General features: G+C 35.0%; 1 protein-coding gene across 7 annotated transcripts in view; it reads right to left on the bottom strand.

Moving 5' to 3' along the window:
• MEF2A (myocyte enhancer factor 2A) overlaps positions 1-17,192 on the bottom strand; it is a 160,421-nt gene that overhangs the window by 26,340 nt on the left and 116,889 nt on the right. For 5 of the 7 annotated variants that reach the window (XM_044229770.1, XM_044229775.1, XM_044229773.1 and 2 more), the window contains exons 5-7: positions 6,434-6,571; positions 4,041-4,260; positions 3,290-3,349 (exon numbers count right to left, since the gene is read on the bottom strand). In XM_044229770.1, coding sequence (XP_044085705.1) covers positions 3,290-3,349; positions 4,041-4,260; positions 6,434-6,571 — 418 coding nt within the window. Of the gene's footprint in view, positions 1-3,289; positions 3,350-4,040; positions 4,261-6,433; positions 6,572-6,636; positions 6,769-17,192 lie in introns of all 7 variants that reach the window. The other 2 variants (XM_044229776.1, XM_044229774.1) reach the window with 1 other exon arrangement.

A 17,192-nucleotide genomic window follows, 5' to 3' on the forward strand; every position in this document is an offset into this window, starting at 1 on the left:
AATATTTTGCCTTGCATTTGTAGGTGTCTTCAGCGGAAGGGTTGGTCCCAATAATCAGGTCTACTATTATCACAGCACAAGCTTAATTGTCTTGTCTTTTTTTAAACCTCAATTTTAATTTCATTTATGGAAGGTTTCATTATCCAAAAACTCTTTTCTATATATCATCTTAAGACCAGAAAGATTTCCCAAAATGTTTTATATGATACTAATTATGAAAGATGCTTTTTCATGAGGAAAAAAGTGAAGGTTTCTATTATGAAATCACTTTGTGTAACCATATGTTACATACTAAGTTTACTGACTCACAAACAAATTAGCATTTTAAAGGCTTCAGTAAGTCCTACAGTGAAGAAAACTGCTTGGTTTTATTTAACACAAGGTTTACCAAACATTGATAAATCCTTCTTCTCATACAGTTCCAAGAAACATATCTGGAAAAACAGATTAGAAATCATTCTTTACTTTTAAATATTTTTCCCTCTAAACTTCTCTGGGAATCTTAACTGTTTAATCTTTTCATTCATAAAGAGTATATCTGGTATAATAATGAGTTTAAACTACTTTTTCCAAACTACTAAACCAAAATGGCATCATTGTTGAAAATGAGTTAAAACATATTATCTGGCTCTTCCTCACAAAAATAACATTTTAAAAATACCCATGGCAGATCATTTATTTTAGGGACAATTTATAGTAAAAACACTTTAAACCCATGTATGCTCTAAATATTTCACATAAATACATGCTTCAAGTTGGTATCTTAACTGACATAAAAGGTCTACTCAGTTAGATCTAATTCTGTTAAAAAGCAGTTATATATATATATATATATATATATATGCCACACAAGTGGAGTAAGTAGAGTTACACGCAGTCTAGATAAAATTGGCATGTACGAGTATGAGTTAATGAAGAATCAGGACATACAATCTTGATGTATTATGAGATGCTGAGGTGTACCCTAAGAAGCAGAATTTATCTCTGTTTATACGTAATAATGTAAACAGACTTTTAAATAACTCACTAAAGGGGCGCCTGGGTGGCTCAGTCGGTTAAACGTCTGCCTGTGGGTCAGGTTGTGATGCGGTTCTGGGACTGAGCCCCATGTCCAGCTCCCCAGTCAGCAGGTCAGCAAGGAGGCTCCTTGTTTCTCTCCCTCTGTCTCCTCTCTCTCCCCCAGCCCCCCATTCATGCACATGCTCTCTCTCTCAAACAAATAAAATCTTTAAGTTTCTCACTAAGCACTTACAATATTTTAATACTTACTTGAATTTTAAGTTTTAATAAAAATACATGTTCCCTAATAATAATTATTAACACTATTAACACTAAACACATTAGTTACCTAAGATGGGGGGAGGAAGGGCATGGGAATGGAACAGAGGTATAAAAGGGATTAATACACAGCATACTGAGATGCTTTGTATGAAGTAATGACGATGTGCCATGATCCCAGGAGTAGGATTGATGTAGCCCTCTAAACATAAAGGTCACGACAGGGAGAGGAGGCTTATAAAAAAAAGAAAAATGAATGAAAACAACAACAACAACAAAAGAAAATGTCAAATTAGGATGATGACAAAGTCTGAGTTTCAAAATTACCAAAGGGAGCACAGAAAAACCAAGCAGCAGAGACAGAGTTTAGATTTACAGTTGCATGGCAGATAAGAAAAAAATATTGAAGAAGCTTTTAGGAAGTGTAAAAAGTACAAGAAAAAAAAATGGGAATTGAAACACTTGGTTGACAGGAGTTAGAACCGTGTTTACAATATGCCAGAAGGATGAAGAAAAAAAAAAAAGAAGGAAAGTCAAGGGGAGAACACATTAGAAATCTTCGAAGAGTTAAACTCCATGGGGGAGGGGGGAAACTAATTTCGGAAATAAACCAAGAGGTACTTACAATTAACATTAAATGAAATAGAAATTCTTGATTCTAGCCTTAACTAAGCTAGGAAGTAGAAGGCAAAGTAAGATGGGCAGTACTGGGGGAGTAAAAGCATATGGGAAAGTTTAACACAAAAAGAGTATGTATATGGGCATGCAAATAACTAAAATGAAGTTTAAATAAACTATAAATATTTGGAAATACACATATAAGTAAAGCAGCCTAATGTATAACTATTAATACTGTTATGAATTTTCCACAATTATGTTAAAAAAGATCCTACAATGGGTCTTATATAATATTCCATCCAAAGCACAATTAATATGTGGCAGAATTAGGCATTTAACCTACCACTATGTTTTATAACTTGTCTCAGCAATATGTTTCTTTCTCATCACCTTAAATTAAGTTACTCAATTATCTCTGCAAATTTCTTGAGGCAGAAGCTCCTGACATTTTAATAGAATGAATGGGCTGAATACATACAAGTGTAAATTTTTCGTAGAAGTGTCTGTGTTCAGAAGTCTCCAGGAACACACAATATCTAAAATCAGGGAAGAAATTCTTTTTTTTTTTTTCCAGATACAATGATGATAACTATGTTTATCACAGATTAAGAGACCAAGACCACTTAATGTGATGATAATCCAAAGGAATACAGTTATTCTTACAACTCTTTGACATATATGCCATGTTTCTGTAATGTTCAGTTCATACTGTATCTTTGCCGGCAGAGGTTGGGCAGACATATTTAAACATGTGTTTAAACTTGCTAGTCATCTTTGGGATCCTAAAGTAAAAAACAAAACAAAACTAAACCAATTTGGCTACAACTGTGACAAAATGTGGATGTTCTACACTAGCCACCAAAACAATGCTTTGAAGACAAACTTCTTAATAATCTTTGTAGCTCTAGAAGCAGGCCCACCATTTCTTTGTTATTGCAACCTCTCCAAAAACATTTCATGCTATTATAAAATGTATCAGTCTGCTAATGATCTAACTTTTGGCAAGAATAGATGATACAGAAATCTCCTTAAGAAACTGGCTTGATGTAAAAACTGTATGAAGGCAACTGCATCTTTAACAAAGAACAGTATCTGAAAGCACTTGAGGAAGCACTCAAGGCCAAGGTAAAAAGAACAGAGCAGGGATGTTATTTAAGAATGTTAGGTATCAGTAAAAATACCCCTCAGAAGAAAATTAAGTTTACAAAGGGACAATGCTCTGGTTTCTCTTCAGATCGTATAAATCTTTCGCCTTTTACAAAGGGACATGTCTGCTCTAGTCATATACCCATTTTTCCCCTCATCTGGTATAAGGCCTCATTTGAGGGACAATATTCCCTTTATCTCATATAGGGCAGATGTCTAGAAAGACAAACAGGAGTAATTCACGCACCCACTGGACTGCTTCCGGCTCCATTTGGCACTGTGAGGTCTGAAGTGCTCAACATCCCACCTACAAATTTTAGAGAGAGAACAGAGAGGGCAGAGAATGAACATGAATTGGTTTTCCTTATCTGAACGAAGTAAACTGCACTCCTTTCCTAAAAAGCAAAAATAAAAACTAGCCCTAGACTGAATCTGGCATAACTGTGTAATATGATATAGTTAAATATACATATAAAAGCTCACCTATCAAGCTCTGGATACAAATGCTTTCCTGTATCAATATCAAAAAGTACAAATTCCTAAGAATGGGGTTAGTGCTACCAGTACTATTAAATTTGGGACATAAAGAAGAGGAATCACTGTATTACAAAGAATAAAGTCATAAATGCTGATTTTTGCTGAATTCATGAACTCTAACTCCAGTCAGGTACATCTACTCTCTTATTTTTGACATGAGTGACTCACACTCGAACTTTAAGTCTTTGCTCATGATTCCCTAATTAAATTTTCTGCCTGTCAAAGTATGGTTTCCCGTGAAAAGGAAAGCTATAGATGGCAGATTCTGTATATGGGTCCACTGTACCCAAGAGGATGCCACAGCGCTGCAGTAAATCCTCAAAAATATTCTTTAAAATGGAATCAATTATGTGGCAGTGACTCTCGCACATCATAGAAAATTAAAGGTAGCGGAATCAGACACTGCTTATGTCAGCAATTCTTTTTCTTAAAGAACCAGCAGAAGAGAGACCACTACACACCTGTACTGCCGGTACTCGGTGGTCTCTGAGGGACTCCAGGGGATACATTTCTGTGCAGCGTGGCTTGAGGTGGAGACAGCATGCTTGAATCTGCTAATGTTGAGCTGGCGGCCAAAGATGGCGACACAAGTGAACTCCCTGGGTTAGTGTAGGACAAAGCGTTAGGGCTGGTCACAGGGACTGTGACAGACATTGAGAAGTTTTGAGGTGGCAAACCAGGCTGTAAATAAAGAACAAGGAAGAGAAAACTGTTAGTTTCATTTCCATCTATATTAAATAAATAACTTATGAATTTTAATTTGGATAAGGTAACTCCACAGTTATTAAAAGTTGAGGACAGGGATAGTTTCTTACTAATCAACTGGTAGATTTAAGTTGCTTTCTTCAGAATTACATTTGAACATGAGTATGTCTGACATAAACTTTTCAATTTCCGTTTTATATATGAATACATATACACTACTATAAAGTGTGTGTGTATATATATATATTTCAAACGGACCTAGAAATGAAAATTAGATGTCAGAACCTGATATTAAAGTAGTGTTGTCAGATTTAGACATTACAAAATATATCGTTAGCAAGTAAGCATAAAATTAGCACTTTAATAATCCAAACCAGTTTAGTAACATTACATTTCTATTGAGAGATTACAAATTTAACAAAAGGAGAAAATATGTACACAAATTACAAATTTAATACACCAAATGTGGGACATTATATATCAGCCCTGGTTTAACTGACTGACATTCTTAATGGACAAAACTTAAAAAAAAAAAATCAAGTCATATATACAACACAATGCAATCTGAGTGTGACGAAATGCAAAGAAACCATCTAAACAATAAAATTAACCGCTGAAAACCTATCTTTAAATTGTATGAAGATTAAGTTATAATTATAAATGCTATCTTACTTCCCTCCTAAGTATTCCACACCCCCTTAAAATAGTATTTGTCATTTCTTCTTGTATTTCCTTCATAGACCATATACAATATACTTGTTAACCATGAAAATAACAGTTCTCTTTATAACATCTCCATTATAGAGAAAGAAGAAAGCCTTCTTCTCCCCATATTTTAAAAGTGATTGCAAAGAGTGGTATCACTGCTAATTCAAAGTTGGAAGAATATAGTTTATGTTCTCTATTCAACAGATTATTTCAGAAAGAAAATTATCATTCATTAACTGACATAAAACAATGGCTACATGACAAAAATTTTTTTTCAAAGGTAAAGCAATTTTATTTACATAATATTTTGCAGTTTAACATTTACTACAAAGTCACCAGCATCCATGTGAGGTCAGAAGGGATTTTATTTCATTTTATTTTTTTAAAGAATAATAACTGTATTAGCACAAAAATACTTCCTTAAATCTATTTTTCATGAGCTTCTTATAGTAAAGGACTCCTTTGAAGAGATAATCCATGATGTATACTTCAAGGCATAGTTTTTAAGAGAATTAACTCTGACAATAAGATAAATATCAGAATCAGAACCAATTTGTTCCCTGAAGCCTACAATACAGATGCAGCTTTAGAAAATCAGATCCAAAATAGCTGTTTTAAGCAGCTCTTGCCAATGAGCTCCCCGTAAGAACTCTTTGAAGAACTATCAAAGAAGGATAACTCAAAAAACTACTGGTTTTCATGATGGATAGATGTATGAGCATAGGAAAATTTTAAACCAAGTATTTGTTTTGCAACCAGTTTAAAAACATTGCTTCCTTAAATTAGTATCAAGCCAAGGCTCTCTTCCTCAATATCTACAGTAAAAGAAAAGAAAAGTTTGGAGGTATTTTGCCAAATAGTTTTCGGATATTTACAAAGAACCAAAGAGTAAGCTACTACTATTACAGCAACTATACAAAATAATTAAAAATAATCCTGAAACATCAAATTTTGTAATAAATCTATTCACTTTATATTTTATAGTCTCAAGATCTATTAATGTACATTTAATATTTTTTAAGTCATGAGAGGGAAAGGGAAATCTTATATGCACCCTTTATATTTACGATCATGGAAATTTAAGAGCTAGAAGGGACCTTAAAAATTATGTAAGCCAGCTCATTCACTTTACTGGTGAAAAAATTGGCATCTGAGAGGGATTTATGTGCCCTGTCCAAAGGTATAGGAGACAGTAAGTAGAACTTAGATTAGGATGCCTTCTCTTCACTTCCTTGTTTAAGACACTGAACGTGTATTATTATAAGACTCCAACAAATTTATTTTGAAGTTCTGTAAAACAAACAACAACAACAAAAAAACCCTAACGAAATTTCTTCCCCTTCTACTTATTGGTATCATCACCCACTGCGAAAATAAACAGGATGCGTAGCCAATATCTTCATGCACAAGATAAAAGCACAAACCATACTTTAGTACTCACTGCGATTTTATGATTCCGCATCATATTATCAAATTCCTCATTAATTTTTTTATATTTTTCTTCTGTATGTGGAGTTAGCACATAGGAAGTATCAGGGTCTGGGCTGTCGCACCCTCTGTGTTCCTTCTTGTTCAGAGCCTATATAATGAAGTTAACAAAAAGGATCAACAAATAAAAAGTAGAGGTAAAGTGAAAGTACTTACAGGGCCTCGTTTGAAAATAAAATCACTATCTTCATTTAGTTTGCTGAATCTGTCCTCCGAGAGTGGACTGTGCTCAAAGTAATCGTCAGCATCAGGGCTGTCACAACCATTAAGGCCTTTCTTTCTTAAAGTCTGAAATACAATTGGAAAATTCACACACAAATGATACTAACTTGCCATGAGTTTTGTAAAATTTATTAAGAGAGCACAGACTGAATGAATTATTACAAGAGCCACTGAAATGATTTTTAAATGATCACAAATGTACTCTAATCCTCCAAATAAGGTAAACCTTAGATATAAGCAAAATTAATGCTCCCAGGGCACATTAAGAAAAAAAGGAATGTTAATTTGTTTGGATTCTTTCTTCCCAAACTTCCTAGAGAATACTAAATTACTCACGGCTCTGACATTTACAACCTAAATCTGATTACAGCCTGATCAACACATCTGATAGGGCCAATGAGTGTGCAAACTGACACAGATGTATCAAAATGATGCTCTGAGAAGCTATCATAGTACCTTTACAAAATGAACATTTCAGCAACTTCATCTACTGAAACTGCTTTCCGCCTGAGTTTATCCTAGCCACCAGAAAGAATTAGCATCCTATCTCAGTAACCTCATTCCTAATTTGTTCTTAAATACTATCATTTTCCTACAAAACTCAGAGGCAAAAAACTCAAATACTTATTTACATATGACAGCTATGACTCTTTTCTATGTAGAATATACATATTATTAGTGACTATTAGTGACATTGAACATCTATTGGTGTAAGATTGCAACAAATCTATTTTGAAGTTCTATAAAACAAAAAAAACACCCCACTAATGAAATTTTCCCCCTTCTACTTACTTTTAAAGTTTGTAATAATATGTTAAACAGCATGTATCTTTCACCCCCTTGGCTACCTCTTCCTACAGAGCTCCTTCAGGGGTTGACCTAATCCACTGAACTGACTTTCTGGAAAACTTTGTGTTATGAAAGTATCTCCTAGACAACACGTTCACTTTTCCTTCTTATTTTGAGGTAAAAATATAATGAACAATTGGTTTTCTGATTTTTAATTTTTTTCACTAAAATCACCATGAAATGATTTGTCCAATATTTAAAAGAGTAGCTTTACAACCAAGGGCTTGACAATCTGTGGAATACTAATTTATTTCCAGAATGTCTAAATTTTTAAAAACCCCATTGGGTGTTTTTTTAAAGTAGAATTACAGAGTTCAACATTTTAAATAGCTTTGAGACTGGCTGATTTTCTAATCAACCACTGTGAAGTTTTGGGAAGTTAAAATTATCCAAGTAAACTAATGAAGTTTATTTAATTGGGAAACAAAGTTTGATCAATAAATTAGTACTATGTTTGTTAATTTATTCGTTAATGATTATTTAAATTAGATTTAAGATGCACTTTTAATTAATTCATAGTAATCTTGATATCCTTTAAAATATGATTTACAATTATGAATGCTTATTTTATAAGCACTGAAAGAATGTAAACACACAACAGGTTAAGATAGGAGAATTTTTTTCTTAGTTTCTCTGAAGTCAAATTATTTTAAAATCACTTTAGTCAATTTGACTTTTTTCATGCTTACAGAATCATAAGAAATCCTAAGAGCTGATACGTTAACTTCTCCAATTACTGAGCATGCACTAGGAATCCCACATATAGTCTCTGAAACCCCCACCGTAACACAATCACTAAACATAAGCATAGAGCAAACACTACCTGTACTTCCCCAACACTGGCCCCATGGCTCTACGTTCTATGGATATAACTAATCACATGAACTTTTATGTGTACTTAGCCATAAAAGGTCCTGTTATTTAGAACTAGGGGATGGAGACATGTTCTGCTTGCCAAAGCTCTGCAAGTTGCTATCAGCAATGAAGACGTTAACACTCAGAATATTGGAACACAATGAACTCTTATAACCTACACAGCCCTAGAAACAAAACAAATATAGTAAGTGCCTACACAGATTTCATCATGAACTTGTTGACTTATTCTAGCCTGAAATCTCCAGATATTTTCCCCTCATATTCACGCAAATTAAGACTAGGAAATTCATAGTCACGCTTTCACTAATAGCGACCACCAACTATGTGCCTCTTTGAAGTCCTTTCAAATTACTGAAGAAAAAGAATATGGCCTTTTAAAGTAATTACACAGAAGTTTTATTCTACAACAACAGGGTTAACCCTACTTGCACTCATAAAGAATAGTGCTCTGGTATCTCCAGCTCTGCACGCCTTCACTTCAGATGGGGTTCCTGTCATTGTGAGGGAATTCAAGAGGCTCTATCAGCTCTGGAGATAACAAGCTCATGTACCTCTACTGGATACCCAACTTGCGTCTTCTTATCACCAGAACACGAAGAGTTGTTGTGAGGACCCAGCTACCATAAAAAGACTTTTTCTGTCTTCTTTATCATTACCACATAGCTTAATAGTAAAAGTCTCTCCTGTGTCACAGGTACTAACACATGGAATGCTGTCATCTATTAACAAGCGTAGGTGAGGCATATAAGAAACAGGCTAGCTTCAATTTTTTCACATGCTTCAGGTTAGCCACAATAAAAACACTTGGTCAACGAAGAAAACAGTCTGAAAGGCTACCATTTTGAGGAATCTGTTGTTGTGTATTCCTGAAGAGTACTAGCACAGTGCACAGTCTATGGCTATTACAGATGATTATGGTCCATTCTGAAGTAAATGGTACTTCGTAAAAAGCACTTTGCTATTGTACATCAACTGACAGTTTTCAGTGACATTATGGCAAACTCACGGGGAAAGTTCAATTGTGCCAAAATAATTTCAAGTTTCACGGGTATGTATCATGTAAGTTGACTGAAGTTGCTTTTCTTAAATAATTAAGTTATTAATTTAAGCTAACTTGATACAACCTGTTTGGTGTTCTTTTGTACCAGTGTTCTAAACACGTCTAATGATTCCAACTGCAAAGATTACTTAAATGAAATCCTAAAATGAATGCCCATATAATTTTCATCAGTGTGTTTCTATAAAAGAAATTTTATTTTTGGAGGGTTAGCTAAACACCTTTAAAAAACAAACATTTCTACTCCTCACAATAGATGTAAACTATATTATGATTTTTAATGATTTTAATTATATCTTGGGCCAATTCGGTCAGGTACTTTCTGCATACCTCAACATACAGTATAAAATGCAGATTTTAAATAATCAACGTCCTTAGCTAATATTTACCTTAAGTATTAGTTATCTAAGGACAGATTCTGAAAGCTTTTTAAATGGATCAAAAAAAAAAAAAAAAACCCTCCTAAGTGTCTTTATGGAAAACTATGTATTGTTTAGGGCACATCCTTCCATGTCATCCGATTCTATGGGGTTTGTGCCTTTGAGCTATTTAACAACTCTGCAGAGATAGAAGTTAATTTGTTGAAACTGGTAATAATGGAAATTAATGTTTGTAGACATGCAAATAAATTCTGTCTGCTGGTGGTTCAATTGACTTCTGTCCCTACTGTGGAAGAGGTCAGGTCTTTTATTTTTTTGCACCTATGAAGAAAATTTATTTTGCCTTCTTGATGGGCTTATGTATTTGTCTAATCTTAGGATTTATCTATTAACCACTTGTAATTTTTTCCAGTTTCCTCAGTCACTAATGAGTTAAAATCTTTTTTTTTTTTTTCAAAGATCAGAGAGAGTGTGTGTGAGTGGGGAAGAGGAGCAGAGGGACAGAATTCTCAAGTGGCCTCTGCACTGAATGCGGAGGCCAATGCAGGGCGATCGCAGGACCCCTGCGATCTCGACGTGAGCCCAAACCAAGAGCTGGATGCTTAACGGACTGAGCACTCAGGTGCCCACGAGTTAAAGTCTTTGATTCATGTTCATTTTAGATTTGAGAGTCATGATCTTACTTTTGAAGAGTACTGTTTAACAGTAGAATAAAACTACCCTTGACTTATGATTCACAGTAAATGTAAACTCAAGGGAGCTTCCCAGTAATTCTTGTTAGGATTTAGTATATACTAAGCATTGGTATGGATGGAACTAGAGCGTATCATGCTTAGCGAAATAAGTCAAGCGGAGAAAGACAACTATCATATGAGCTCCCTGATATGAGGGAGTGGTGATGCAACATGGGGGCTTAAGTGGGTAGGAGAAGAATCCATGAAACAAGATGGGATAGGGAGGGAGACAAACCATAAGTGACTCTTAATCTCACGAAACAAACTGTGGGTTGCTGGGGGGAGGGGGGTTGGGAGAAGGGGGGTAGGGTTATGGACATTGGGGAGGGTATGTGCTTTTGGGTAACTTGGAAGGGGAGATGAACCATGAGAGACTATGGACTCTGAAAAACAATCTGAGGGGTTTGAAGTGGCGGGGGGGGTGGGAGGTTGGGGTACCAGGTGGTGGGTATTATAGAGGGCACAGCTTGCATGGAGCACTGGGTGTGGTGAAAAAAATAATGAATACTGTTTTTCTGAAAATAAATAAATTGGAAAAAAAATAAAAGAAAAAACTAACGTGCTGCTAAATTTTTTGAAAATATTTGGTTAACTGACTAGTGATTTGTGTTAATTTATTATAGTATCAAAAATTAAGGAGAGATGATCAGAGAAGGCTTGTAACCTTTCAGTATTCTTCTTCAAGAAATAAAAGAGTAATCCTTAATGCTTGTAACTTAAATGCTATTCCTATCACAGTATTAAGAGTACAACAGTCTAAAACAACAAACCCACGATCTTCTGAGGCAGGGTTCCTCTCCATCTGAAGCAAGTGAGTTCTAAGGTGAAATTTGAGCTGCTGGAAGACTGGGTAGTGTTTTACCTATATGAATTTCCAAGGGAGGGGCACCTGGGTGGCTCAGTTGGTTAAGTGTCTGCCTTCCGCTCAAGTCATGATCCCAGTGTCCTGGGATCAAGCCCTGCATTGGGCTCCTTGTTCAGCGGAGAGCCTGCTTCTCCCCCTCTCGCTCTACCTGAGGCTTCCCCTGCTTGTGCTCTCTCAAATAAACAAATAAAATCTTAAAAAAAAAAAAAAAAAAAAAAAAACTTCCAAGGGACAAGGGATCCTTGTATCACATCCATAGTTTCTGAGCTGGAAATGCCCAAATTAAACTTAAAAGAGGCGTGTTTGTTTTTTTTTTTTTAATTAATTAAATGAGTTTTAACTAAATGAAGAGGAACTTAAAAACTTCTATTGATTAAAGACCCTACCAATAGGAAGGCTCTGAAATTTAAAACATTTCCATCAACTTAAGGAAAAAACAATGAAAATTATATCCTGGCTAGAACTTTCATTCAGGTTTATCTACTTTTGTTATTTGACAAAGCTATATTACAACTCTGTAGGGATGGATGTTAATTAACTTGCAGAAAATGAATAATAACTGCAAATAACTCCTGTTCATAGAAATTGTTTCCTGTGGGATGTCACTGATTATCACCTTGTGGATACTGACCCGTTTTCTTGCATTTGTAAATTCACTTCAGCATTCTTTAACCACCATTACATGGTATTTTGAGTTCTTTGAACTGGCTGTAACATCTTACTGGTGTACTCATTCGTTAAATAAAATCTTTGATGCCTGTTCATTCTATAGTTGTAAGAGTAATGATTATGCTTTCTTTCACACCTAACCTAACATTTGGAAGACCTATAGTCTCAACTGCCTGTTGCACATTTTCATTTGGCTATCTGGCTACTCTATTTCAATGGAACTCATTACCTTTCATTAAACAGATCCCCTCTTCAGACTTAACCTTCTCCAGTCAACACAGAAAGCAATCTTGCTGTGCATGCTTTGTTTTCTCCCCCACAATTCACAGGGAACACCAAGTTTTATAGATTATAGTTATTTCCACTGCCACCATATTCAACACAGGCCTGTGCTGCTTTATATCTAGATGCTTATAATATACCCTTGTACTTTTTCTACTTTCTTTTCTAATCTGTCCCATAACTTGTTAGAGATTCAGGTCTCCTCGATACCAGTTTGTATTTATCACACCTGTTTTAAATCTTTTGATGCTTCTCTAGAATCTAAAGCAGCAGTCTCTAAGACTTAAATTAGCTACCCCATCCAGACACATATTTCATGCACAGCCCCCAAAATATGCATACATTTTGCTATTTATAGGCATAAATTAATCTTTTTAATATTAATAAGCACATTTTAGAATAAACTAGAATTTCTATTATTTTCTTCCTAAACCGCAAGAGACTGTTTTACATATCTTACATCCCTCTTTTGAAATAACAGATACAGAATACAGAACCAAAATTGCTTAGCCTAACTGCAAGTCACCAATAGCCTAGCTCCTACTTAACTGGCTCACTTGTTTAAAACCCTGCCCTCTTTTCTGTAGGACTGTTTTATAGCTCACTATGGCCTGTGGCCTTGTTTGAACCCCATCTTCCATGAAACTTTTCCCCTACTACTTCCCTACGCTAAAATTCTAAGAGCACTTATTCAATAGAACATTCATTTATTTATACTACCTTGTATTTACCTAACTAATGTACCCTCAACTAATAGGTGAACTTTCAAGTCAAAGACTGAAGTCTAGACTGCTTTACATTTTTCTGAATCTAGACAAACAAGGCGGTAGACAAGCATAAAATATTTATTTATTAATACTTGCAAGATAAAAAAAAAGGCAAAGAACGAGATCAGGATGCTATGACAATTTACTTTAGAAGTCTTCTAAAACATAAAGTTATGAATTTGTAAAAATACATAATAAGGCAATCTAAAAATATTAGTTTGTACCAGATGGATCCACAGAAATTGTTGTATTTGGCTACTTTTGAACTATGAGAAAAAATATAATTTCATAGGTATAATTTCTTCAATTCATACATGTATTTAACTTACAACAGCTTATATTCTGAAAGCTGCTGGGAGATGCCCCAGTGGGCTTTTGGATAGTAAAGAATAGAACTGGTAGTGCAAGAGGACATCTCTTACACTATGTGTGTATAGTCTTTCCCAAGCAAAGGTTTTGATTCTGGATCTTATTTTGAGCCCAGCAGGTTGGAATACAAACTTGGTAACCTGAAAAACAAAAGTCATACTTTTCTAGAGTAGAAAAATTTATACCATCTATAGAGAACCAACCCAATTTTTTAAAAAATCTTATTAGTACTGAGATAGAGGTCCCACAGCTCACCAACCCTCTTCTCCCACTGAGACAAAAGACAGTAAGATAAATAAAGCTTTTTTAAAATTTGGAAATCATACTCTGTTTATAAAAACGGTTAACTGGAAAAGGACCCAGAACATCAATTATTTTTACATAAAGCCTTTGCCAGAGTCATCCAGCAAACCCAGGGTTGGTGGCAGAGATGACATACCACGCAGACCTTGAGATGGAGCTCCTGGTGTCAAGCCTTTAGAACACCAGGTATTCCTTCCTGCCTTGGGTGCCACGTGACTGTATTCTCTCAATAAATTCTCCTTTAGGGGTATCTGGGTGGCGCAGTCAATTAAACATCTGCCTTTGACTCAGGTCATGGTCTCAAGGTCCTAGGATTGAGCCCTGAAGCAGGCTCTCTGCTCAACAGGGAGCCTTCTTCTCGCTCTCCTTCTGCCCCTCTTCCCTGCTTGTGCTCTCTCTTTCAAATAAATACAATCCTTTAAAAAAAAATGATAAATTCTTCTTTAGCTTGAGTTACTTTAAATGGATTTCTAGTTTTTAGAATCAAAGAACCTTGATGAAAAAAACTATCATAATCCTTTAGGTCATATATTAGTGGTCTCTTATCTAAGTCCTATAATTCCCCAAACAAGTCTTGCTAGTGCCCCCACTACTCTGAGCTCAGAAAGGATCCCAAACCTGGAAGTAAGATGCCTGAGCAGTGCTTACTGTTTCTAGCCAAAGATAACTGATTCAAATAATGGTACATATACCAACAAAGATCCTTAAAGTGCTGTATTGTTCTACTTACAAAGCATCACCGACCCTATCTCTCAAGTTCAAGGAAGCATATACAGAATTCTGGGTATATAGCACAGCTTGGCAGGTCCTGTACTTCATTTTCTAGCCTATATTATTAAATCTGCTAGTGACAGTGGAGATGGAAAGGATAAGGAAATGGTGGAAAGGAGACAGGGAAAAGAAACTCAAGGCAAAAACAATGCTGTTTACTTTTTTCCCTAAGTATATCCAAGTTTTCTTTTATACAATAAACTTAAAAAAGCAAACATATTTCAAAATGGGTTGTATACAAAAGGTGGTCAATTTTAAACAGCTTTTTTTTTTTTAGCTTACATGCTCTTATCAGCAAAAAACAATGTATTTAAAATTTTAGATACGCTTATTCTCCATGGAAATTACATATATGCATGTGTGTATATATAGATATTATATAAATACATATACATACAATCACGTTACCATAATATTTTGTTTTTTAATACAGAAATCTAGTACTCATGATATTTTTCACTGTAAATAAATTTAAATATTTAAGCTCCAGGAAGTCTGAAATAAGAACTGATAAAAATCCCGACAGGCGGGGTGAGGGACGCCTGGGTGGCTCAGTCAGTTAAGCGGCTGCCTTCGGCTCAGGTCATCATCCCAGCGTTCTGGGATCAAGTCCCACATCGAGGCTCCTTGCTCAGTAGGGAGCCTGCTTCTCCCTCTGCCTGCCACTCTGTCTGCCTGTGCTCACTCGCTCGCTCGCTCGCTCTCTAACAAGTAAATAAATAAAATCTTAAAAAAAAAAAAATCCCAGGGGGCTGGCATTTTCTGCAATTTTGAGTTATGCTACAAAGTTTTAGACTCAGGAGTCTATACTGTCTGAGTGTTTACCAGAGCCCACAACTGACAAGACTGTGTTTTTAACAATTGCCTACAAAGAACTGAAATGTTCTTTAATGTATGCTCAATTCTGCCACTGCCAAATTCCATTACAAGCTAACAGAATCACAGTACTCAGAAGCAAAACTATGGAACTAAAAGTACTCAATAGGTATATATGCATGATTTTTTAAATGCACAAGGAGCTAATTAATCAATCTATAATATCACCACCCATCCTGAATCTCATTTCTGTCAAGCACCTGAGCAGTAAATGCTCCATAAATACTGGATGAATGGATAATCAGATCTAGCACAAGATACGACTACTTGTAAAATAAAGGAATAACATGTCTTAAGTTCCAAGGAACTCAAACCAAATAGGGTTATTTTAAATAGGCAAAGTTCTCCTTTTCCTCATTTTTAATAACTGTTGCTAATTAAAGACACTTCATATTCTTCCTAAACACTCTGAAAATGCATAAAAACATTTAATTTTTTAAAACTGAAAAATTCACAAAGAAAGGCCATCAAAATTTATTAAATTCAACAATTATAAAATGACTACTAGTAATCAAACCAAATCAAAACACAGACTAGAACTGGAACCTATATATCTCCCTCCATCACATATCTCTCCTCTCTGCCCTCTCCAGGAAAGACCACCCTACCTCTGTGATGACGAAGCTTTCTGATTTACCACATATATGCGTACCTATAACTATATCCTTCGGCTTACTTTTAAATATTATGTGAATGAAGTATATGCAATGTGTTATTCTGTCTTGCCTCTTTTATTATACATTATGTTTATTAGATTCATCCTTAGGGTTGCATACAGATCTAGTTTGTTCATTTTCACTGAATATTGTAACTCATTGTATAGGGGAAAAACTTTATTCATTCTACTGCAGATATTGGAGTTGCTTCAGTTTTTTGGCCATTATTGAAATGAAAATGGTGCTATGAACATTTTTGTAAACATAACCTACCCCATATCTACACACACTTCTCTAGAGTATATTCTTGGGAATGGAACTGCTAAGTTCATAAAATATGTGGCTCTTATCTGTCTTATACTAGATAATGTCAAAACATTTTTTAAAGTACTATTTATCTTTGAACAACACAGGTTTAAACTGTGCAGACCTACCCAGATGTCTTTCCCAATAAATACAGTATAATACAGTAAATGTATTTTTTCTTCCTTCGGGTTTTCTTAATAACATCTTCTCTTCTCCAGCTGACTTTACTGTCAGGATACAGTATGTAACACATATAACTTGCAAAATGTGTGTTAACTATGTTACTGGTAAGGCTTCTGGTAAGCAGCTAAGTTTAGCGGGAGTCAAAAGTCAAACATGGATTTTCAACTGCACAGGGTGCTGTTTTCCCAACTGTGGAGCTGTTCAAGGGTCAACTATAATCGTATCGAAGTACATTTCTACCTGCAATGAGGAGTTGATTTGCATTTCCCTGATTACTAAGGAAATGAAGCACATTTCATACCTATTGGCTCTCTGAATTTTTTTTCTAAGTGTCTGGTCAAGTACTTTCCAAATTTTCATTTGGGTTGTTCATCTTTTTCTTATTTATTGTCATTTTTAAAATTTGAAATCAACATAAGTACTAATTTTATGCATTATAAAAATCTTTTTCCATTCTGTGGCTTAAAAAAAAAAAACTGCCTTCAGATAAAAACAGGTTCTTAATTTTAACAAAGTCAAATTTACCAATTTTTCCTTTATAGTTTTT

This window comes from Neovison vison, chromosome 13 (assembly GCF_020171115.1).
Source record: "Neovison vison isolate M4711 chromosome 13, ASM_NN_V1, whole genome shotgun sequence".
NCBI classification, from domain to species: Eukaryota; Metazoa; Chordata; class Mammalia; order Carnivora; family Mustelidae; genus Neogale; species Neogale vison.